This window comes from Mycteria americana, chromosome 13 (assembly GCF_035582795.1).
Source record: "Mycteria americana isolate JAX WOST 10 ecotype Jacksonville Zoo and Gardens chromosome 13, USCA_MyAme_1.0, whole genome shotgun sequence".
Classification (NCBI taxonomy): Eukaryota; Metazoa; Chordata; class Aves; order Ciconiiformes; family Ciconiidae; genus Mycteria; species Mycteria americana.
This window is the reverse complement of record NC_134377.1, coordinates 7,921,315-7,938,846: the sequence shown is the minus strand read 5'-3', so window position 1 is coordinate 7,938,846 and position 17,532 is coordinate 7,921,315. Positions and strand designations below refer to the sequence as shown.

General features: G+C 43.9%; 1 protein-coding gene across 1 annotated transcript; it reads right to left on the bottom strand.

Moving 5' to 3' along the window:
* Positions 1 to 4,982: 4,982 nt before the first annotated feature.
* XBP1 (X-box binding protein 1) lies at positions 4,983 to 8,824 on the bottom strand. Its single transcript, XM_075516403.1, is given in 6 exon segments — positions 4,983 to 6,561; positions 7,387 to 7,494; positions 7,497 to 7,550; positions 8,160 to 8,288; positions 8,368 to 8,464; positions 8,535 to 8,824. Coding segments are annotated over 6 exon segments (1,155 nt in total). The 5' UTR covers positions 8,744 to 8,824; the 3' UTR covers positions 4,983 to 6,003.
* Between the last annotated feature and the right edge of the window lie 8,708 nt (positions 8,825 to 17,532).

Genomic DNA, 17,532 nt, shown 5'->3' with positions numbered 1-17,532 from the left:
AGATTTTTAGTTTAACTACATAGTCCCAAGGGCATGTGACTTCTCTCCTCCATGGTGTTCAACAGGACAGGGGAGGACAACAGCAGGGTAGAATAAACCTGAAGCTGCCAGAAAGGAAGAGTTGCTGTAAATCTGCCATGACCCAAAGGCCTCTAACAAAGCAGAGGGGTACCAAAAGGTGTTGCTATAGCTTGTGTTTTCAGATCTCTCATTTTACTTCAGACTAAAATTAAGAATGCCTAGCTTGCTTAGTTCTGTATAAAATCAAGAAATGTTTGAGGAGTTTTAAAACAAATTTTAATAACTACTTTATTGGAATGTAACACTTTGCTCTTTTGTTTAACATCTTCTGTTCAAGAGTTTTTCAAGCAGCTGAAGGATAAAGATGGGTGTGCTAGACCAGTATTACCTTTTCTTTCAAAATGAGGGAAAAATAGCACTTCAGATTTATATTTTAAAAAATAATAAAAACACCTGAGGTTTCTAGGCTGAGTCAAACATTGACTCTGTTAAATTGTATTGTAGATTTAGACAAGACTTAAATACTTCTCTTAACGCAGAGTCAGAGAGAGGAGAAGAGTAGTGTAAAACCCAACCTTTTTAGGATTGCGCAAGGCTTTCCTGGCTGGCTGAGAGTCTCCTTGGGGATGTGGCTGAGAGATTGTAGAGATGGGAGGAGTATCCCAGCTACAGAGCCAACCCTGTGGAGAGGGGCAGAATTTACTTTGGCATGGATGTGGAACTGGACTTGTAATTGTTCCAGAGCCTGCGCCTTGTATCAGTTAGCTAGAGCAGATGTGTGGCTTCTATCACAGATGATTTATTCAATCAAAGACAGATGTAACATACCTGTGAACCACTGGGTCTGGATCCATGCTTGTTGTGAGGCAAGTAGGACTCCAAAACAGAAGTTAGAGCAATCAGAAAGCAGTCATCTTAAGGAAGCATACTGCAAAGGTGAAATCTGCTGCTCTGCGTGTGTGTTACTCTTCCCTCTGCCACCCCAGCATTGCTTGGGTTTAGTTTAACTTAGCATCTCTCATCTACAGGAAGATCTCAGATAAAGATCCTCTGCTGATAGTTTAAATTCTCACACTTTAATCTGTGGATGTTGATACACTATATAAATATATATATATATATAAAAAAAAAAGCCTCATCCCACCTTGGTAGCACCTAAGTGGACTTGGTTCTGGTAAAAAATATTAGTGCTAATAGAAACTCTGAATGCTATTAGGCTTCCAGATGCCCAACAAGAACTATTTGTGTGCTTTTAGCAGAAGAGGTCTCAATAAATATTAGTAGTGTGTCTTGGAACCTAATGCTACCAGTAAGTCAGGATAAAGCATGCCAGGAAATACCTGTAGCTGTAAAGTTGAAAAAGGGAAGCAAAACAGTGTAAATACTACTTCATTGCACATTTTTGTCTGCTGTGCTTAACAAGGTTTGGGTGTGAACCTATCAAACAGTCCATTTCCAAATATGATGGAAATGTTTCTGTAACAGAATTTTCCCTGACTTTTTTAAAAATCTGTTGCTCATCGAGACACAAATTGTGTTCAGCTGTGAGGTAAGTTAAATGATGCACTACCAAGAGTGGGCAGTAGCTGTCGGCGCCCGCCAAGCACACAGTGCTGCACGAGGTCACAGGGTGGTGGTGTTGCTGGCACGTTCATTGGGAAACTGCACCTGGGAAGTTACTAATCAGAATACAGAAGCAATTTTCAATAGGCAGTGTTGAGGATCATCTGTTTCACTTCATCTTGCATCACTTTCACAATTCATCCAATGCATGTTCACAAATGGTGCTGCAACAGCCGAACAGCACAGGTCTAGCCCTCCAGAGACAGGTGGTGGCTACAGGCACCGATCCGAGCTGCTTGGGTAGAAGAGCCATGTCAGGCAGGCAGCTTTGGAGGAAGGCAGAGGGGTGGCAAAATGACAGGTCTTCCAGCCTTCAGAGCAGCCTGTTGCAGGAGCGAAGAGAGGGACAAAGATGCAGCACCAGTGAAGTGCTTCAGTCCCCACACCAAGGTGTTCTGGGCCACAGAACATAAGTGCTTTTCCTGCCTGCTAGGGCAGCAGCAGGACATGCTGCAGCAGTTACTCCTTGAGCAGAAGACAGTTGCTTTCTGCTCCGTACCACTCACCGCATTCACTCTTATCCTTTTGCCTTGTTCTATTTGTGGTAGCACAAGGATGATTCTGAGGATTGCAGTGCTCTACTTCAATGTGAGAACTGGCAGCTGCTGCGATTATGGTGGAGAAAAGGGGATCTACACCACCACCACTTCCTCCCCCTGCTGCGGTAGCAGCCTTTGCTTCAAAGCACTTGGCTGCTCTAGGGCAGGCTCTTAAGTTGCATTCAGTTTACAGGAGACCCAAAAAGCTTGCAGCTATCAAAGCTGTGTGCAGCTATCAAACTATACTCAAGATGCTGGTTCAACGCACCACTAACTACTTTAATGAATCAAAGCAATTTAAAATCTCAAAGTTGTGAGCACTGATCTTTCTCATACCACTGGCTCAGAATAATTACTGGAGCAGAAGCTCACCCAGCAGCTGAGAACTGTAATTTGGCTGGCTTTAAGAACAAAGGAAAGTAATATGCACTAGAGGTATAAGGTTTTTTGTTCTGAATGTTGTCTGAAGCAGTCCTTTACAATGTTGGATTTTCTGGTTGTTATCTTGCTTAAGGCTTAAGCACAGGCAAGGCTGCTGACTGGTACAGGATTTTTTGCTTAGGATGGCCATGTCTTGCATGTATTCCTATTTCAGTGTACCACTCACGTACAGCTGTTGGACTTCAGTGTCTGTCAGACATGTCAGTGGTGGCAAGTCTTTCAGTTTTTCCACCAACTTTTGTCTTAAAGAAAAACACAACAGCTTAGAGAGTTGCCCAGAGCCATTTCCTGCCTAGACAGCTTTTCCAGTTGTTTGGTTTTTTTTTTTCCTTTAAGGCAGCTATGTTTTTCAGTGCCCCTCTATAATTTGGTAAAAGATTGCCCTACTTCGGTCTTGGTCTGAGCTGAATTACTCTTTGAGTACTTGGATTTAGTTATTACGACATGTGTCATAGTATTACGATGATACTGGGCACTGCCTTTATAATGGTGCATCAAAAGCTGAATGTAAGAATTGTGATCATCTTCCTTATTCACTGAAAACAAAGGTCACTCTTTCCCCAAGAAGTCTGTTGCAACCCGTATAAGAAGTTTCTCTCAAGCAGTTTGCCAAGAGAGTTCACATTAACTCTTCACCTCCGCTCTTCCTCATCCTGTCAGTTAATGTTGCTATGTCTTAACCTGAGCTAGCATGAAAACAAAGAACTGCCTTAAGCATTGCTGGGGAAAAAAAAGCACAATTGTGCAGGTATCAGGTGTTACAGTCTGTGAGCTTTAAGCTGCTCTTTACTTCCTTTGATTTTGGCCTTCTTTTTCCCCCTCAAATTTCTTAAGGAAATGACACGATTTCTATACCTTTAAGGTGAAGACAGCCCAAACAGAAACCAGGGAGGGCTGGGGGGCAGCGCATAGACACAGATGGATGTTAAAGTTTTCCAGGCAGGTTCTTGAGTGCTCAGTGAAGCCTTTTTGCTGTGCCACCATTTCTTGCTGCATTAGTTAAGCTAAAACACAGCTAACCCAAAACAGAGACTTGCCCTTACATTATTAATAGCAGAAACTGTATTTAAATCAATCCATAATATATGGCAAGCCTTCTTACCTCTGTTCACACTCTTCTTAAATACCTTAATAAGGGAAGAAAGATCAAAAAAAGATGTTCAGGCAGCAAAGTATTAACTTTATATAGTTGATTTCATTAATTCGTTGATTTTCATCTCTTTTGGCAAAGGCCTTTCAGTAGCTATTAAAATGGTTGGTTATCAGTTGTCATGCTCATGAAGTGCTTGGTTTAGTCACAGTAGCTTGTCTAGGTGCACAGAAAATGCAATTCTGATGCTAAACATCACATGAGTGAAACTGGACTGAGAAACACCCTTGATATCTCAGGTTAAGGGAGATAGTGTATATCGCCAAAAATTCCACTTCATCTACAATTGGGATCAGCTCCTGAAGAAGCAAGAGTAAGCAAGAGCCTCATGCAGAACAGGCTATGTCTACAGAGACTCAAACATCAAATTCACAAGAACACACACATTGCCTCAAGTACTGCAGCACTGAACAGAGACACAGCTCCATCAGTCACTATGTTTAGTCTTCTGTAGCACTACCTTTTAGAGGCCAGATGTTGTCTGCATGAGAACAGGAACAATGGCCACAAGAGCAGTGAGATGGGCTGCACATCTTTGGTGTGCAAGTCTCAGCCTTCCTGTACCCCTGAGGAAAGTATGTGAAATACCAGTCCTTCTACAGGTGCTACTTTCAACTACATACTTATCCCTGTAAACTATGTCTTTGACTTCTAGGCTAGGAAATGTAGAGCTGAGTTTTAGAGAAATGAAACTTCTTCCTTACATAATTTCTGCTGTACTGAAACTCTTTTTAATTTCATATGAAGTTCCAATAATACTGACAAAAGTAGTGCAAAACTACTCAAATTCTCACTCATCCATTTTTTTTTTTAACTCACATCTATTAGGTACTAAGGGTCCTCTTGCAGTCATCCCTATTTTCCAGCTTGAAAGTAAAGCAACTTAGACTACTTAGGAGTTCAACTTGTTTTAAGTTTCTGCTATATTGCACAGCTGTAATTTTTACTGCTATCCAATATTCAGATAGAATGCTTTATTACAACAAGCTAGGTTACTCAAGTTTGTACTCCAAAGCAGTCAAGTCACCTTGAATGTTACTGACCAATACCCTCCTGTCCCATCCCCCATTTCCTTCCCTCCCCTGCCACAAGTTATTTTTGTCTAAATTTAATGCAAGACGTGAAATAGCACTCAAACCAAGAACAGTTGGGCAAACACCTGGAACAGCTCTCACACTTTCAGTACAAAATTTCAGTTTCTTCTCCACTCAAATTCAAGTGTTTTTAATACTGTGATGTTGGAACAAATGCATGAGGACAACAGAGAGTCCTACTGTAGCATTTGAAATTAGCTCCTGCAAAGTCAATTTTATCCTTCAGGAATTCCTGTGGTAACACAGAATCTGCACCTTTTTCACCCCATATATGTCCCACACTGCTTCACAAACACTAGACATACCACTTGAAATGTGCCTACCTTCACTCAGACTCAGCATTTTCAATGGTGTAACTTGCCAACAGGAAGATATTACAGTAATTTTATTCAGACATCAAGTTACTGCCACCCGCATTCCCTATTCAGACTGCAGATTTTGCTCTAGCAGCTCTGGCCATCATACAAACCTATCTACCTCAAACAGAGTTTGCAACATGGAGTGCTCCCAGAAAGAAGCCACTAAAGCATCCAGCTACATACACCATAGAAGCGCTGCTGGATTGGTGCATTGAGGTGGTATAAGGACAAGACACCTAATCTCTTAAAATTTCTATAGTTTCAAATTGTGCAAGGCCTGGATACTCTCCCCACCCCACCAAGATCCAAAGCAAAAAAGGGTCAGTGAGCTGCATTGCACTTTAATTGCACCAATACAGTTAAATATTAAATGGAAAAAGCAACTCTACATAGCAAATGGAAAACAAGCATTTACATAGTAAATCAGTCAGATGTACAGACTATTTAGTTTTAACCCATTTGTCTATACATGAATATCCCACTGCAGTTTTGGGTGTTAAAAAAATGGGAAACAAAATGAACATTTTCAGGTTCACATAGAATTGGCAAGTTATTGATAAACAAAGCCAACACTGATGGGGATGGGGTGGAGGGCAGGACAGGACACCCTAGGCTTTTTCATACCAGGAGAAACGCATTGGCCATCACTCCATCTACTAGCATGGGTAGAAAAGTGAGCAACACTTTTCTGCATAGATTTCCCCCCACACACCCCAAAGGGGCATATCCTGTTATCCTGCCAGGATAGTTATCCAAGGGGAGTTAACACTACTGAGTTAGACACTGATCAGCTGGGGAAAGAGTTCATTGGCAAAGCTATCCTCCCACACATGGTCAGTGTCAAGTGGAGAGGACATGTCACTGAAGGGTGACAGGGATCCTTCATATCCAGAGTCACTACAAGCATCCAACAGATAGCTTGAGGCTGCAAGGCTATGATGAGAAGAAAGCAGATGAGAGATGCCCAGTTCAGGCATGAAGCTGTCTACAGGTTCCTCTTTCACAGATACTGGGACCTCAGAGATAGCTTTGTCTTCAGATGGAGAGAGAGATACTTCCTCAATTTTCACTAGCATATTAGTTTGGTCGCCCATTTTAACAGGAATCTCCAGTATTAGGGGCTTTGTGTACACATGGTCAAACCTTATCAGTTCATTAATGGCCTCCAGCTTAGCTGATGGGGACCCCAAAGAGGGAGAGGGGGAGGTTGGTATGGAATTTGTTTCTCCACAGATCTCTTCCTCCAGCTTTTCCAGGCACGTTGACTCTGAATCAGTGTATTTGAGAAACATCTCTGGGTCCAGACTGTCCAGAAAGCCCAGTAGAAGATCAGACTGCAGAATGAAATACTGTTTTAGAAACACAGCCTACTACTGTTACAGCAAAACATCAGTTGTGGCATCTATTAACCCTCATCTGGAAGTTAAAACACACTGATGTCATCATAGGACTAGGAGTTTCACCAACACCACCGCTATCAGAACAGACAGTTAAGGCAGTTACTTCTCTTTCAGAAATTCTTTGTCCATTAACTTTTTTGTAAGGGTACTGGCAATCCCCATAGAATTCTACATGCACATGATATTCACAGCCTCCGTTAGAAACTCCTCAAGATCTTGGACCCATCAGGTACTAACACCACACTACCTGCTGGCTCCACAGAGCAAGTACCAGAACCTGGCTTAGGCAGACCTGCCCATGACTAAAGTTAGAGGTTTTGGTTTGGTTTTTTAAAAGGTGGAAGATGCCTGTCCTTACATTTCTGGAAGTCATTCATAAGGGACAGGCTTTAAGTTTGAACAGCTTTGCTAAGTGCTAGCACATCAGCAAAATAATCAAGTTCGTTTTCAACAACAGTAAAAGCATAGTATGCTTTTGGTATTTGTACACTTTTGCTGTAAGAGCTAAGAGACTGTTTCAGGCAATATCCTCTAAGATTTTATGGAAACTGGACTTGTTCAAGTTGCACAAACTCCTGTACTCACTGGATACAGCCTAACACAGCTGTTTTGAGCCACAGTATGGCATTCCAGGACTTGGAAAACAAGACAAGTATGGAAAGTCATCAAGTGACTTCACATCAAGAAGTGATGACACTAGCCTTAAACCCACAGTGGTTCTGAATTTCATGGGCATTTTGGATAGGAGTGGATGCTCACCTCTGAGTCTGAAGAGTCACTGCCATCAGAATCCATGTGAAAGTTATCAGAAATGGTGACTGCTGGGCCTGCACCTGCTGCAGAGGAACACGTAGTCTGAGTGCTGCGGACTCAGCGGACCCGGTCACCAATCTAATCTCATCCACCTGCGATTCCTTCACAACCTGTGCCAAGGAAAAAATCCAGTCAGTCACCACAAACATTCTGGCAAACAGTACAGTACATAATCCTGAAGATCATTCCCTTCCTGCAAAGGCTTCCAACATTAGATTCTCCACATGCTTGTGCAGTAGGAACCTGAAGGTAAGACCACTTCCAAAGCTGGCTCAAACTTCCATACATTTGCAGATTTGTTTTGTTCACCACTTTTCAATGAGAGCCTGACCTCCTCCACTATACCCCGTTCTTTTGAGACACGCATACATGACTAACAGTTACTGCTTCATTTCTAGAACATAATGCAAAGAGGCAGATGAAAATCTTAAAAGAGCTTGGGACTAGTCAGCTTGCTATCTCCCACACTACCAGTGGCATCCTCTTCAGACCCGCTACCCACTCAGTCTGTGGGAAAGCCTCCATTTGGGGGACAAGTGTTACGTTAAGCCTCCACCTGGGGGACAAGACAAGTATCCCTCCTCACAGCATGGCAGCCTCAGCCCGAGGGTTACTCCTCCCCGCCCACCGCCACGCAGCTACCTCTCGGAGCACGGCAGCTCTCGGCAGCTCCTGCCCAGAAAGGGGGAGACGAGCCACCGGCGCGGCAGACGGCTCACCTTGGGCTCGCTCTCCTCTTCCGTCTTCAGAGCATCTAAACCCAGGCGGCAGCGAAGCTCTTGGTTCTCCAGAGCAAGGTTACACGTCTTCTCCCGCAGGAGTTGGTTTTCCAGCAGCAGCTTCTGGTTCTGCAGAGAGCCGTGGAGCAGGGAGGCCGCAGTGCCGGCCACGGCCGCCCCCCGCCCCGCGGGCCCACCCGCCCCTTACCTCCTCCTCCAGCTCCACCACCTGCTGCTCCAGCTCCGTCATCCGCGCCTTCTTCCTGTCCCGGGCGCTCTGGGCCGCCACGCGGTTCTTCAGCTTCCTGCAGGGCAGGGCGGCCGTCAGCGCGGCGGGTTCCCCGCGGCGGGCCCCCACGGCCGGCCCCCACTCACCTGCGCAGGGCCTTCTCCTCCGGGCTCAGATGGGTGAGCCGCTGCCGCTTGCGGGCCGGCTGCGGGGCCTCCAGGCCCTGGGGGCTGGGGGCGGCTCCTGCCGGCAGGACAACGGACAGATGCCGGCCGGCTGCGGGGCTGGGGGGCTCGGCCGCTTTGCTGGGGATGAGGAGCAGCCGGGGGGCTGCGGCACCGGGCAGCGCTGCCATGGCCGGGCAGATGGAGCGGGACGGAACGGGAGGCGACGCGCTGCCCGGCGCCACGACTCAGAGCCGTCTGCGCTCCCTGCGGCCCCGCCCGGATTTCTACTATCGTGGCTCTTCCTCATTGGCCGGGACGGCGTGACGATGCGCCCAGACTAGCCCGTGATTGGCCTGCGGCCGAAAGCAAGGGGGGAAACGAATTGCATCAGACGAGGGGGTTGGGGCTGGTGAGGTGTCGGTGCGTGGCGGAGGGGCGGGGTCGCCGCCGCTCGCGGGTCGCCTGGGAGCGCGGGCCGCTCGGCCTGGCTCGGCTCGGCCTGGCTCGGCTCGGCCTGGCCTGGCCCAGTCTGGCTCGGCTCGGCTCGGCTCGGCCCGGCCCGGCCCCTGCGGGGCCGCGGGCCTCTCGCTGCCCGGCCCGGCTGCCGGCGACGCCATGGCGTCGCTGGGGCGAGGGGGGAGCGCTCCAATTGAGGAGTGTCTCGAGCAGGGAGCAAGCACGGTCAGAGGTGACGATGCAGTTGAAGCTTTTCTGTGGCCACCTCGCCAGAGGCGATCTGTCCCAAAGCAGTCACGAGCAGCATCCGAGGGAAAGGGACAGCTTTCGTGGGAACACAAGTGCCAAGAATGGAGCTATAACAGATGCCATGCGAATGGGCTAAAAATGGGCTAAAAAGAACAAAAAAGCAGAGAAGAGGTTAGTGACTGATGAGTAGAAGTTGCAAGAGAGCATGCAGAAATACCTCAGGGGTTGTCCTTTGACTCCCGCCTGTTCCTGAGAAGTAGCAGTACTGTGTGATAAGTGAAGCGTGCGCTTCCCGTGGTGTCTGACGAAGGACGTTAGTGTACCGTGATGGGTTAGTGTCACATCTGAGGTACCTTGGGCCCAGACAGGTAAAAGTTCTGCAGGTAGAAAGCCTCAAAATACGATGCACATGGGAATGAAGCTGTTCAGAGACATGCAAGCAGCGACACCCAACCACCTAGGGCACGGGGTTTGTTTTGAAATGTCGACCTTCGCTCGGTGCCCAAAGCTTTCCGTGCTTCACTCGTGACAGTTGCCCACGACCTGAGTAGTTATGAAATGTTGAAACTTTGGCTACTTATGTCTATTTCTGAAATGCCTTTGTACACTGAATTTAAATTAGTTAAGATGTTAAACAGTAAGGGAAAAACATAAGCTTTAAAAGTTCAAAGGCACTGGTGTGCTGGTTTGGCATTACTCCAGTATTGGAGTTCTGCCAGGCTTTCATGATACAAAGAACAAACTCTGCATTTGTAAGTTTGTGTTTGCTCTTTCCTTACTTACGGCAGCATGACATTTAGTTAAGGCTGAGAGTTCACCTTTCTACTTTGACATCTGTGTGAAAAATATGGCGACTTTTCGATAAGCCTTTTAGTCTGAGTGCAAAAAAGTTGCTTGTTCTGGTCCTGCAAAGCCCCTCAGATACCCGTCATTGAAAACTATCTGCTTCTCCTTTTGTATGTCTCTCCTGGGTTTAGAGTCATGTTTCTTCTATAATTCTAATTCCCAATTAAAAACTTCACTGTTTTCTAACAAAATGCAGGTCCAGTATTAGTATCTTTTTCTGATTTCAGACATCCATTTCAAGTAAGTTGCCCCTTTTTTTACAACAAACAAAAATGTTGAACAGGCTGCCCCTGCTTTGTGCTGCTTTGTGGTATTTATAGCTATACTGCCGAGACTAGCCATGATGTGATTTATCATACAGATACACAGATTTCTTAGCATTATGGCTGAAGAAAAATCCTAACTTTCTGTCTGTATGTGATTTAATTTTCCTATTTAATTTGATATGGAGCCAGAGCAAAAGCATCTTTTTCCTTTTGCAACAAACAGTTGTGATCATGAATAAAGTTCAGAAGTGCAGAGACATACATACTAGTAGTGGTACCTGAGCCACTTCACAGTGATGTGTGACCAGGCACAAAACTGGAAGCTGCCCTTGGCACTGGTGGTGTCCACTCTTACTGAATATAATAATGGCGTCCATGAACATGTCTAGTGTTGGCAAAAGAAGGGCATGACACCCTGCAATCTAGTCCTGTTGAATAATTTTAGTAGTATTGCTAAGACTAGCTGTGATGGAGTTACTGAGAATACATTTAGGTTCACAAATATGATGTTACTACCATTACGATACATAAAGTCTTTTATTAAATATATGGTTAAGTCACTGGGTAAGAGTGGCAAAGAAAAGTTCAATAAAGCTGCTCTTGCACTGAGACACCCCTTCAGAAAGCTTTAATTAAAATACTTCAAGTTTAATTCTGATCCACCTTTTTTTTTTTTTCAAACTCACTGTTTACACATTCCAGTTTTTGTATTTTTCTTTTTTTCAGTCATTGGATTCAAGCTTGTGATCCACATGACAGTGCTCTAGTTACTCAAGAATGCTTCTCACCCTGTCTTTTAGTTCAGCACCACCATCTGTCTACAGGATGTGCCAATGAGGGTACTGTTGGCTGTCCTGCCAGAAACAACATTAGCTCCTGCTAACATAGCTTTACGTTGTATGTTCCAGGTGGCCGAGCCACCAAAGGAAATAGTTTTGTTTAACAAAGGTGGAGAGGCTTTGCCCTTGTGTAATACCAGATACAGAGAAAGAAATATGAGTTGAATGTTATCTGCGTATGAAAAAAGGGGGAATAGAAGAGGGAAAGAAGATGGAAGAAGAGGGTGTAGAGGAAAGAGTTTAACTAACAAGCGTAGTCTGAGAAAGAGCTTGTTTGCCCAATATGCATCTGAAAACACTTGGAAAGTGGCCCAGGACCCCAGGCTTGTGTCAACAGCTGGAGTATTCCCAGATCTGTATCAACAGCTGATTAAACGAGAAAGGGAACTTTCTGCAGCCTAAAATGAGGTTATTCCAAAACTGTAATGTTTGTAATTAACTTTGTATTCATTTTACTTATTCTTAAATTTCATCATTACACATTAGGATTGAAGAGTGCATCTCAAAATTATAGTGCTCTCAGTCTTAAGGTGGAAAGTAGCCATTACCTTTCTATAAGAGACTCCACTAACCTAGTTGCTGGGTTCATCATCAGCTGGAGCAGGGGAAGGGTTTCACTTCAGCCACATTATTCAGTTGTCTGGGGTACTGGCAACTCTTCCTTCTAGTCTTTAACAGTTCAGGCATTTTGGAAACATACATGGGGTTCGTGCTGCTCCTCTTGCTCTGAGTGGAAGGGTTGCTCTAAATTGTTGTAGTGGGTGGGGACAATTTACAGGCAACGTGATAATAAAGGATATAGCACTTTTCAGCAGTCTGGCAAGTCTAGTAGGAACAATGACATACCTTTTCTTCAGCAAAAAGGTGATACTCCTATAGTACAAGGAATTATGCAGAATCTGTATCCTTTGCCTACTGCATGGAGCTGCTAACCTAGCCACATGCTGTAGGAAGTGACATTTGCTTTGCCTTCTCTTAACAGTGCTGCAAGCAAGACCTGCAGAAACGTGATTTTTTGCTCAGCTATCATCCCTTCTCCATTAATACTTATTATTGAGACTCTGCGTCATTGGCCTCTGTGATTATTTTCAGTGTACCACTAGAAAAGTGTGGAAAAGACCCAGTGAGTATAAGTTTAAACCGTGACTCTCCTGCAAGCATCTTACAAATGCATACCTTGCATTCCAGTTCCTTGTCCTCGTGTTCCACCCACATACATTACTGGTACCTGTTACTACCCAGAATTACAAGGAACAGTGGGTAGGTCTGCCTCAGTTCCATCTTAGATCTGTGTAGTGGGCCACAGGCATAGGCTGGAGATTCTTACTTTGATCATCTTTATGGCTTAGTCCTCTGACCTAGCTGCTTTTGTGGTGAGGGAGAGATCCCATCACATTTGTACCTTGAGTGCCTCCTGTTACAACTCTTCTGCCAATACCTTCAGAACTTCATGCTGGAGTTCTGTCTGTATTTTCCCCACAGCGGTGTCCTAGCCACTACAGGCAGCATCAGTTGACTTGAGTAGCATATACCTTGTGACAGAGATCACATGCCCTCATAGTAGGCTTCTCTGTCTCCCCATCCCCGTAGAATTAGTTCTCCCATCACCATAGTCAATGAAGCCTTGCTTCTGATTCACAGGAGAAGTCTTGAGTTAACTCGGACAATGCTGTTAGTGTTTCTGGAACAAAGATATTCTGAAAGTTGGCTAGAGGTTGGGCCTTTTACAAGGCCTTTTTTCAGGAAAAGAGGGTCTCCCTTCACTGCCATTGGAGTTCCCAGCAGCCATAGGCACTGAAGCTCGCCTTGGAGCTCCTCTAGGCAGTTCAGTAGCATTGCTTACATTCAAAGAGGTTGTGCCCTATTCCAGGTTTAGTGGTAGCTTAGTAGCAATGCATTTCATGCAGTATCTCATAAAACAGGCACGTGGGAAACACACTTCCCGAAGACCAGTTGTAGATGCATGTATAGCACCTGATTAACTTAATTTTTAAAAAATATGAACCTCCATTGTTGCCCTCTCCTCTAGTAACCTTTCTGCATCACAGATTTTTTGGCAGCAAAATCATCTCATGCTTCATAGCTTCTAACATTTTGTGTGTGATTCCTTTTTTTAATGTTACAGAATACAAGATGGCAGATTTTTCTTAACAAGGTCTAATGATATATTGTCTCTTTTTGGAGTAAATTTAAGATCAAGCAACCTATATAAAGAGCTCAGAATGTTCCTTGCATCTACATAGTATCTTCTTTTCCCTGAATTTCACTTGCATTGTAATTCCCATTTGCTTCATTTTGTTAAACTCCTCTGAAACTCAAGAATTCTCTGGTCTCGGGTGAGACTGGAAATTAATTAACCTGTATAATTTTGTAGCAGTCACAATTTTTTGCCAATTACTACTTTTTTCAGAAAACTGACATGCTTATTAAACAGCAGAGGTCTCAGTAGAGGCAGCTGCTAATCCCCACTCTCATCTGAAAGTTGGTCTCCCCCTCCCACTGTCACAGAATGCTGATTATAAAGGGAAAGCCTGCCTGTTTACAAGGACATTCCAGTATTTTGAGATAAAGATCTCTTGATTTGATTTGTTCTGTCAGACTGAGAACAAATTTCTCTTGCACATTCAGAGACTGGAGCAAACCACTCATGGGAATTTATAAGAAGACAAGATATCCCCACCATAGTAAACGGAAAGGCTTGCTTCCCAGCAGCCCTGTGCTACTAGTTCTGTAAAATGAAACATTACTGGAAAGCTTTGCAAACATTGGTCATGTAAACAGATCTTTAAATATAGCGACTGGATGCCCTTGGGAGGATTTATGTCATCTGCCAGTCCCTGAGAGACTCCACCTGGGAATCAAACAGCATTGGATCAGCTGGCCAGGGAAGCAGGCTCAGGTCAGGGAATCTGTTGGTGGGCTCCCCAGCTAGCTGATATGTGAAGGAATCCCACAGGTCAAGGGGAGGTTGTGGTTGTTCAGTGTCTTACTTTGGGGCTTTGCTTTGTAGTTCTGGCTTCTGTTTCCAACCAACTTGCTTAATGTTGAGCCCATCCTCTTCCCGCACCATTCCTCTATCCTTGACTGTACTTCATTGCATGGATTCCCTTTCCCTTTAAAAGGTCTAGCTGTTGGCATCTCTGGTACTTGGCTGTGGTTTGTCTGACTGTCATACCTATTTCCATGCTGTAGTCCTACTTTAGCTCTTTGGCTATTTTCTTTCTAGCTTGGTCCCAGGAACAGCGTTCCTCTGCAAAGTTCCTTCATAGTGCTGGTGGGAAAATATGGACCAGAGAGTTGTGCAGATTATGCAGGATTTGGAGGTTCTAGAAATGCCACACTTTAACATAATTTCCAGATGTGATTAAGGTCTTGGCTAAACTAGAGGATAGAGTTGTGCACTGTGAGTTCTGTTAAAGACTCACAGTTAAAGATGTGATGTTACTTGAGAGGTATTGTGTCCACCTTCATACATAGATGCATGGTGATACATTGGTGGTGGTAGTCACAAGTGGAAGAAAAAAGGTAAAGGTACTACACGTAGTTGAGAAGGTGCAGCGAGTGCATCATTGGGGGTGATGTTGCAGAATGTGCTTGGGCAATAGAGGAGGGACTGAGCTTGCTGTTGTGCTGTCCCAGTGAACTGACAGCCCGCGTTCTGGATTCTGTGTAAGTATTTAACATGTTGAGCAAGCTCTCTGAGGAAAACAGCCAGTTGTTGAAATCTCACATGCCTAAAAGCTCCTGTTCCAGTAAGTTTTTGTGTTTGCACATCCTGGTTCAGAACTGGAACCTCTTCTTGGAAAATACTCTGGGAGGTAAACAGGTAAACAACTGTGCTTAGGAAAACTTGATGACTACTTCCTATTGGCAGAAGTTAGCTCTTCTTTGGAGCAGTGCCAGCTTTTGAAAGGAAATACCTTCTCTTATTTCTTAGTCATTCCCTAGGCTTTGAAATTCCTTTAGAAGTTCAGAGCCCCTGAGAGTCCTGGCAACTTTCTTGTTTTGTAATTTTGAAATTATTTCCCTATATTCTTCCGTTTGGGTGCCTTCGCCTAGTTCTGCATTTTGTATGCAGAAGCCTGCCTCCAGCTGCCGTAAGAGACCCGGTGTGGAAAGAAGCAGAGGAAGGTTATCAGGAAATGGCAAGTTAGGAATCAGTTCTGTCTCAGCACAGGTTCAGCATGACCCAAAATGTGAGGGGTATTGTCAGAATCGTCTGTCTCCTCCTCATACCTTTTTGATTTGCTGAATGCTCTGAGAGCACAGGGTAACAGCTGGTGTTCACCGAGGGACAAGCCTATTATGTTTCCTTTCTGGTAGCATTGTTTATTTGCTTTGTTAGCACTTGACTTTAATGATAACTCCCATGTAAATGGTCAGGGACAGTTGAAGCCCTTTATATACTAATTAAATAGATCATATGCTAGTACTTGAATGTGGAAAATGCAGTGCTTTAAGGTGAGTAATTAAAAGTGCCAGTCAGATCTTGTAACTTAGGTGAGTCTTTAATATAATAGATAACCTAAGATGCAATAGAGTAAATTGTTGCTTAACTCACCTTTGCATGAATGAACCAGTTGTTAATGTAGTAATTCCTTCATTTTAGCCAGTCACATTTTAAGAATGTTTTTTGCTTTTGGTAGTCAGAAGTGGTGAAATCTGTTTGTTGGCTTTAATCATAGGAGTACTTCATATTGCAGGGTTTATCCATTGCAATTAGTGTTAGTAGCTGATATGTTATACACTTTAATCATGTGCTTCAAATCTATTTTGTGTTGTTTACATATAGTTCACTTTAAATATTGTATTGCTTGAAGTAGGGCCGCATGAACAGCAACTTGTACCGTATATTTACTCCAGAAACACTAATAACAATGTTGAATTAAATACAGAAGTGTCACTATTTAGATTGTATGTAAATATAATTTCCAGAAATATGCAGGTATGTTATTTACATGTTATTTACATTGGATGCTTCTTCAATATTATGAGCAAAGAAACTGCTAAGCGCTGACATAATGAACACATCAAATGAACAGTAATCTAGGATTTAGTGGGGTTGTAACTGGAAGTGAGTAGAGATGATATAGAGTGATCCTAGGGGGGCAAGAGCACAGTGAAAGGCATTTGTGTGGATGCATTTGAGGGTACTTCTTGCAGAATGAGTGGATGTTGAGAATCTTGGAAAATACGGCTCCACATTTTTTCCAAATTCATTTTGTTCCCATCTGTCCTTGCACAGGGGATGATCAAACAGCATATAGCAACAATTTCCTAAGGTTATTTCTTAGTATTCTGTTTTCCTTCTTCGGTAGCGTGACCTGCTGGGTCTGTGTGCTTGGTGAGGACCCTGAAGGAATGCATCATGCATGCCTGTACCATGTTGCCACTCTCATGTAAACTTGTACTGTATATTGGACAATAGTTTGCAAAAAGAAAAGGCTGCAGTTATCTAAATAAGGGTATTTTTAGTGCAATTGAACATATTTAAGTTTTACAGGCCTGATTCAGTATTATCTTTTCCCTTCAGTAGACAATTACATGTACAGAGGGAGTGAAGGGTTCCCAAATCAGAATGTTTCCCCTTCATACAAATTTAACAGACTACACATTGTTTAAGACATTGGAAACTTTAACTTTTCAAACATTAACAGAGAATTTTGTTCACAAATAATTTTTATAATTAAAGTTGTCGTGGCTAGCCTGTTGGTTAATTTGGATTGCTTCAGTGCTGGTTTACTTGGATAAATTGTGTTTCCAAACTTTAAATAGCAAGAGACAAAGCCACAGCTGCACGGTACTTCTTCTTAACATAAACCTCCACTGATTTTTCTTTTTTTGGTCTTTAATTGAGCTGACAAGTTACAATAGTTTGTTACTTTCATTTAGAACAATTGATGGCAACGATGAAAACATGGTTTTCATAAATATAAAAACATTTTGTCCATTACAGTTGGCTTTCTGTTGCAAATTGCAATAGTAAAGTTAGACTGCGTGAAAATGAAAGGCTATGGGAGACGTCTTTAATTCAAGCTAGTGTTTCTGGAGATATTTCAGGGTGTTTTACACATCCTTGGTGTGTTTCGCCACAGGGCAAAGGACCTCGCCTGGCTTTCCGAGTCTAGGAGGTCGCCTGCTGGCTGCTCTGCCTCAGTGCATCCGGCATCTCTTCTGGAGCGCAGCATCAGGAATGGCCCAAGGAGTGCTGGAGATGAGCTCCCTGTATCAAAAGATGAAACTGTGGGCGCTGCTCCAGGAATGGAAACTCGTCGAGCACTCAGATATGTTTGAGTAAAGCTTTCAGTCAGTCCTAAGCCT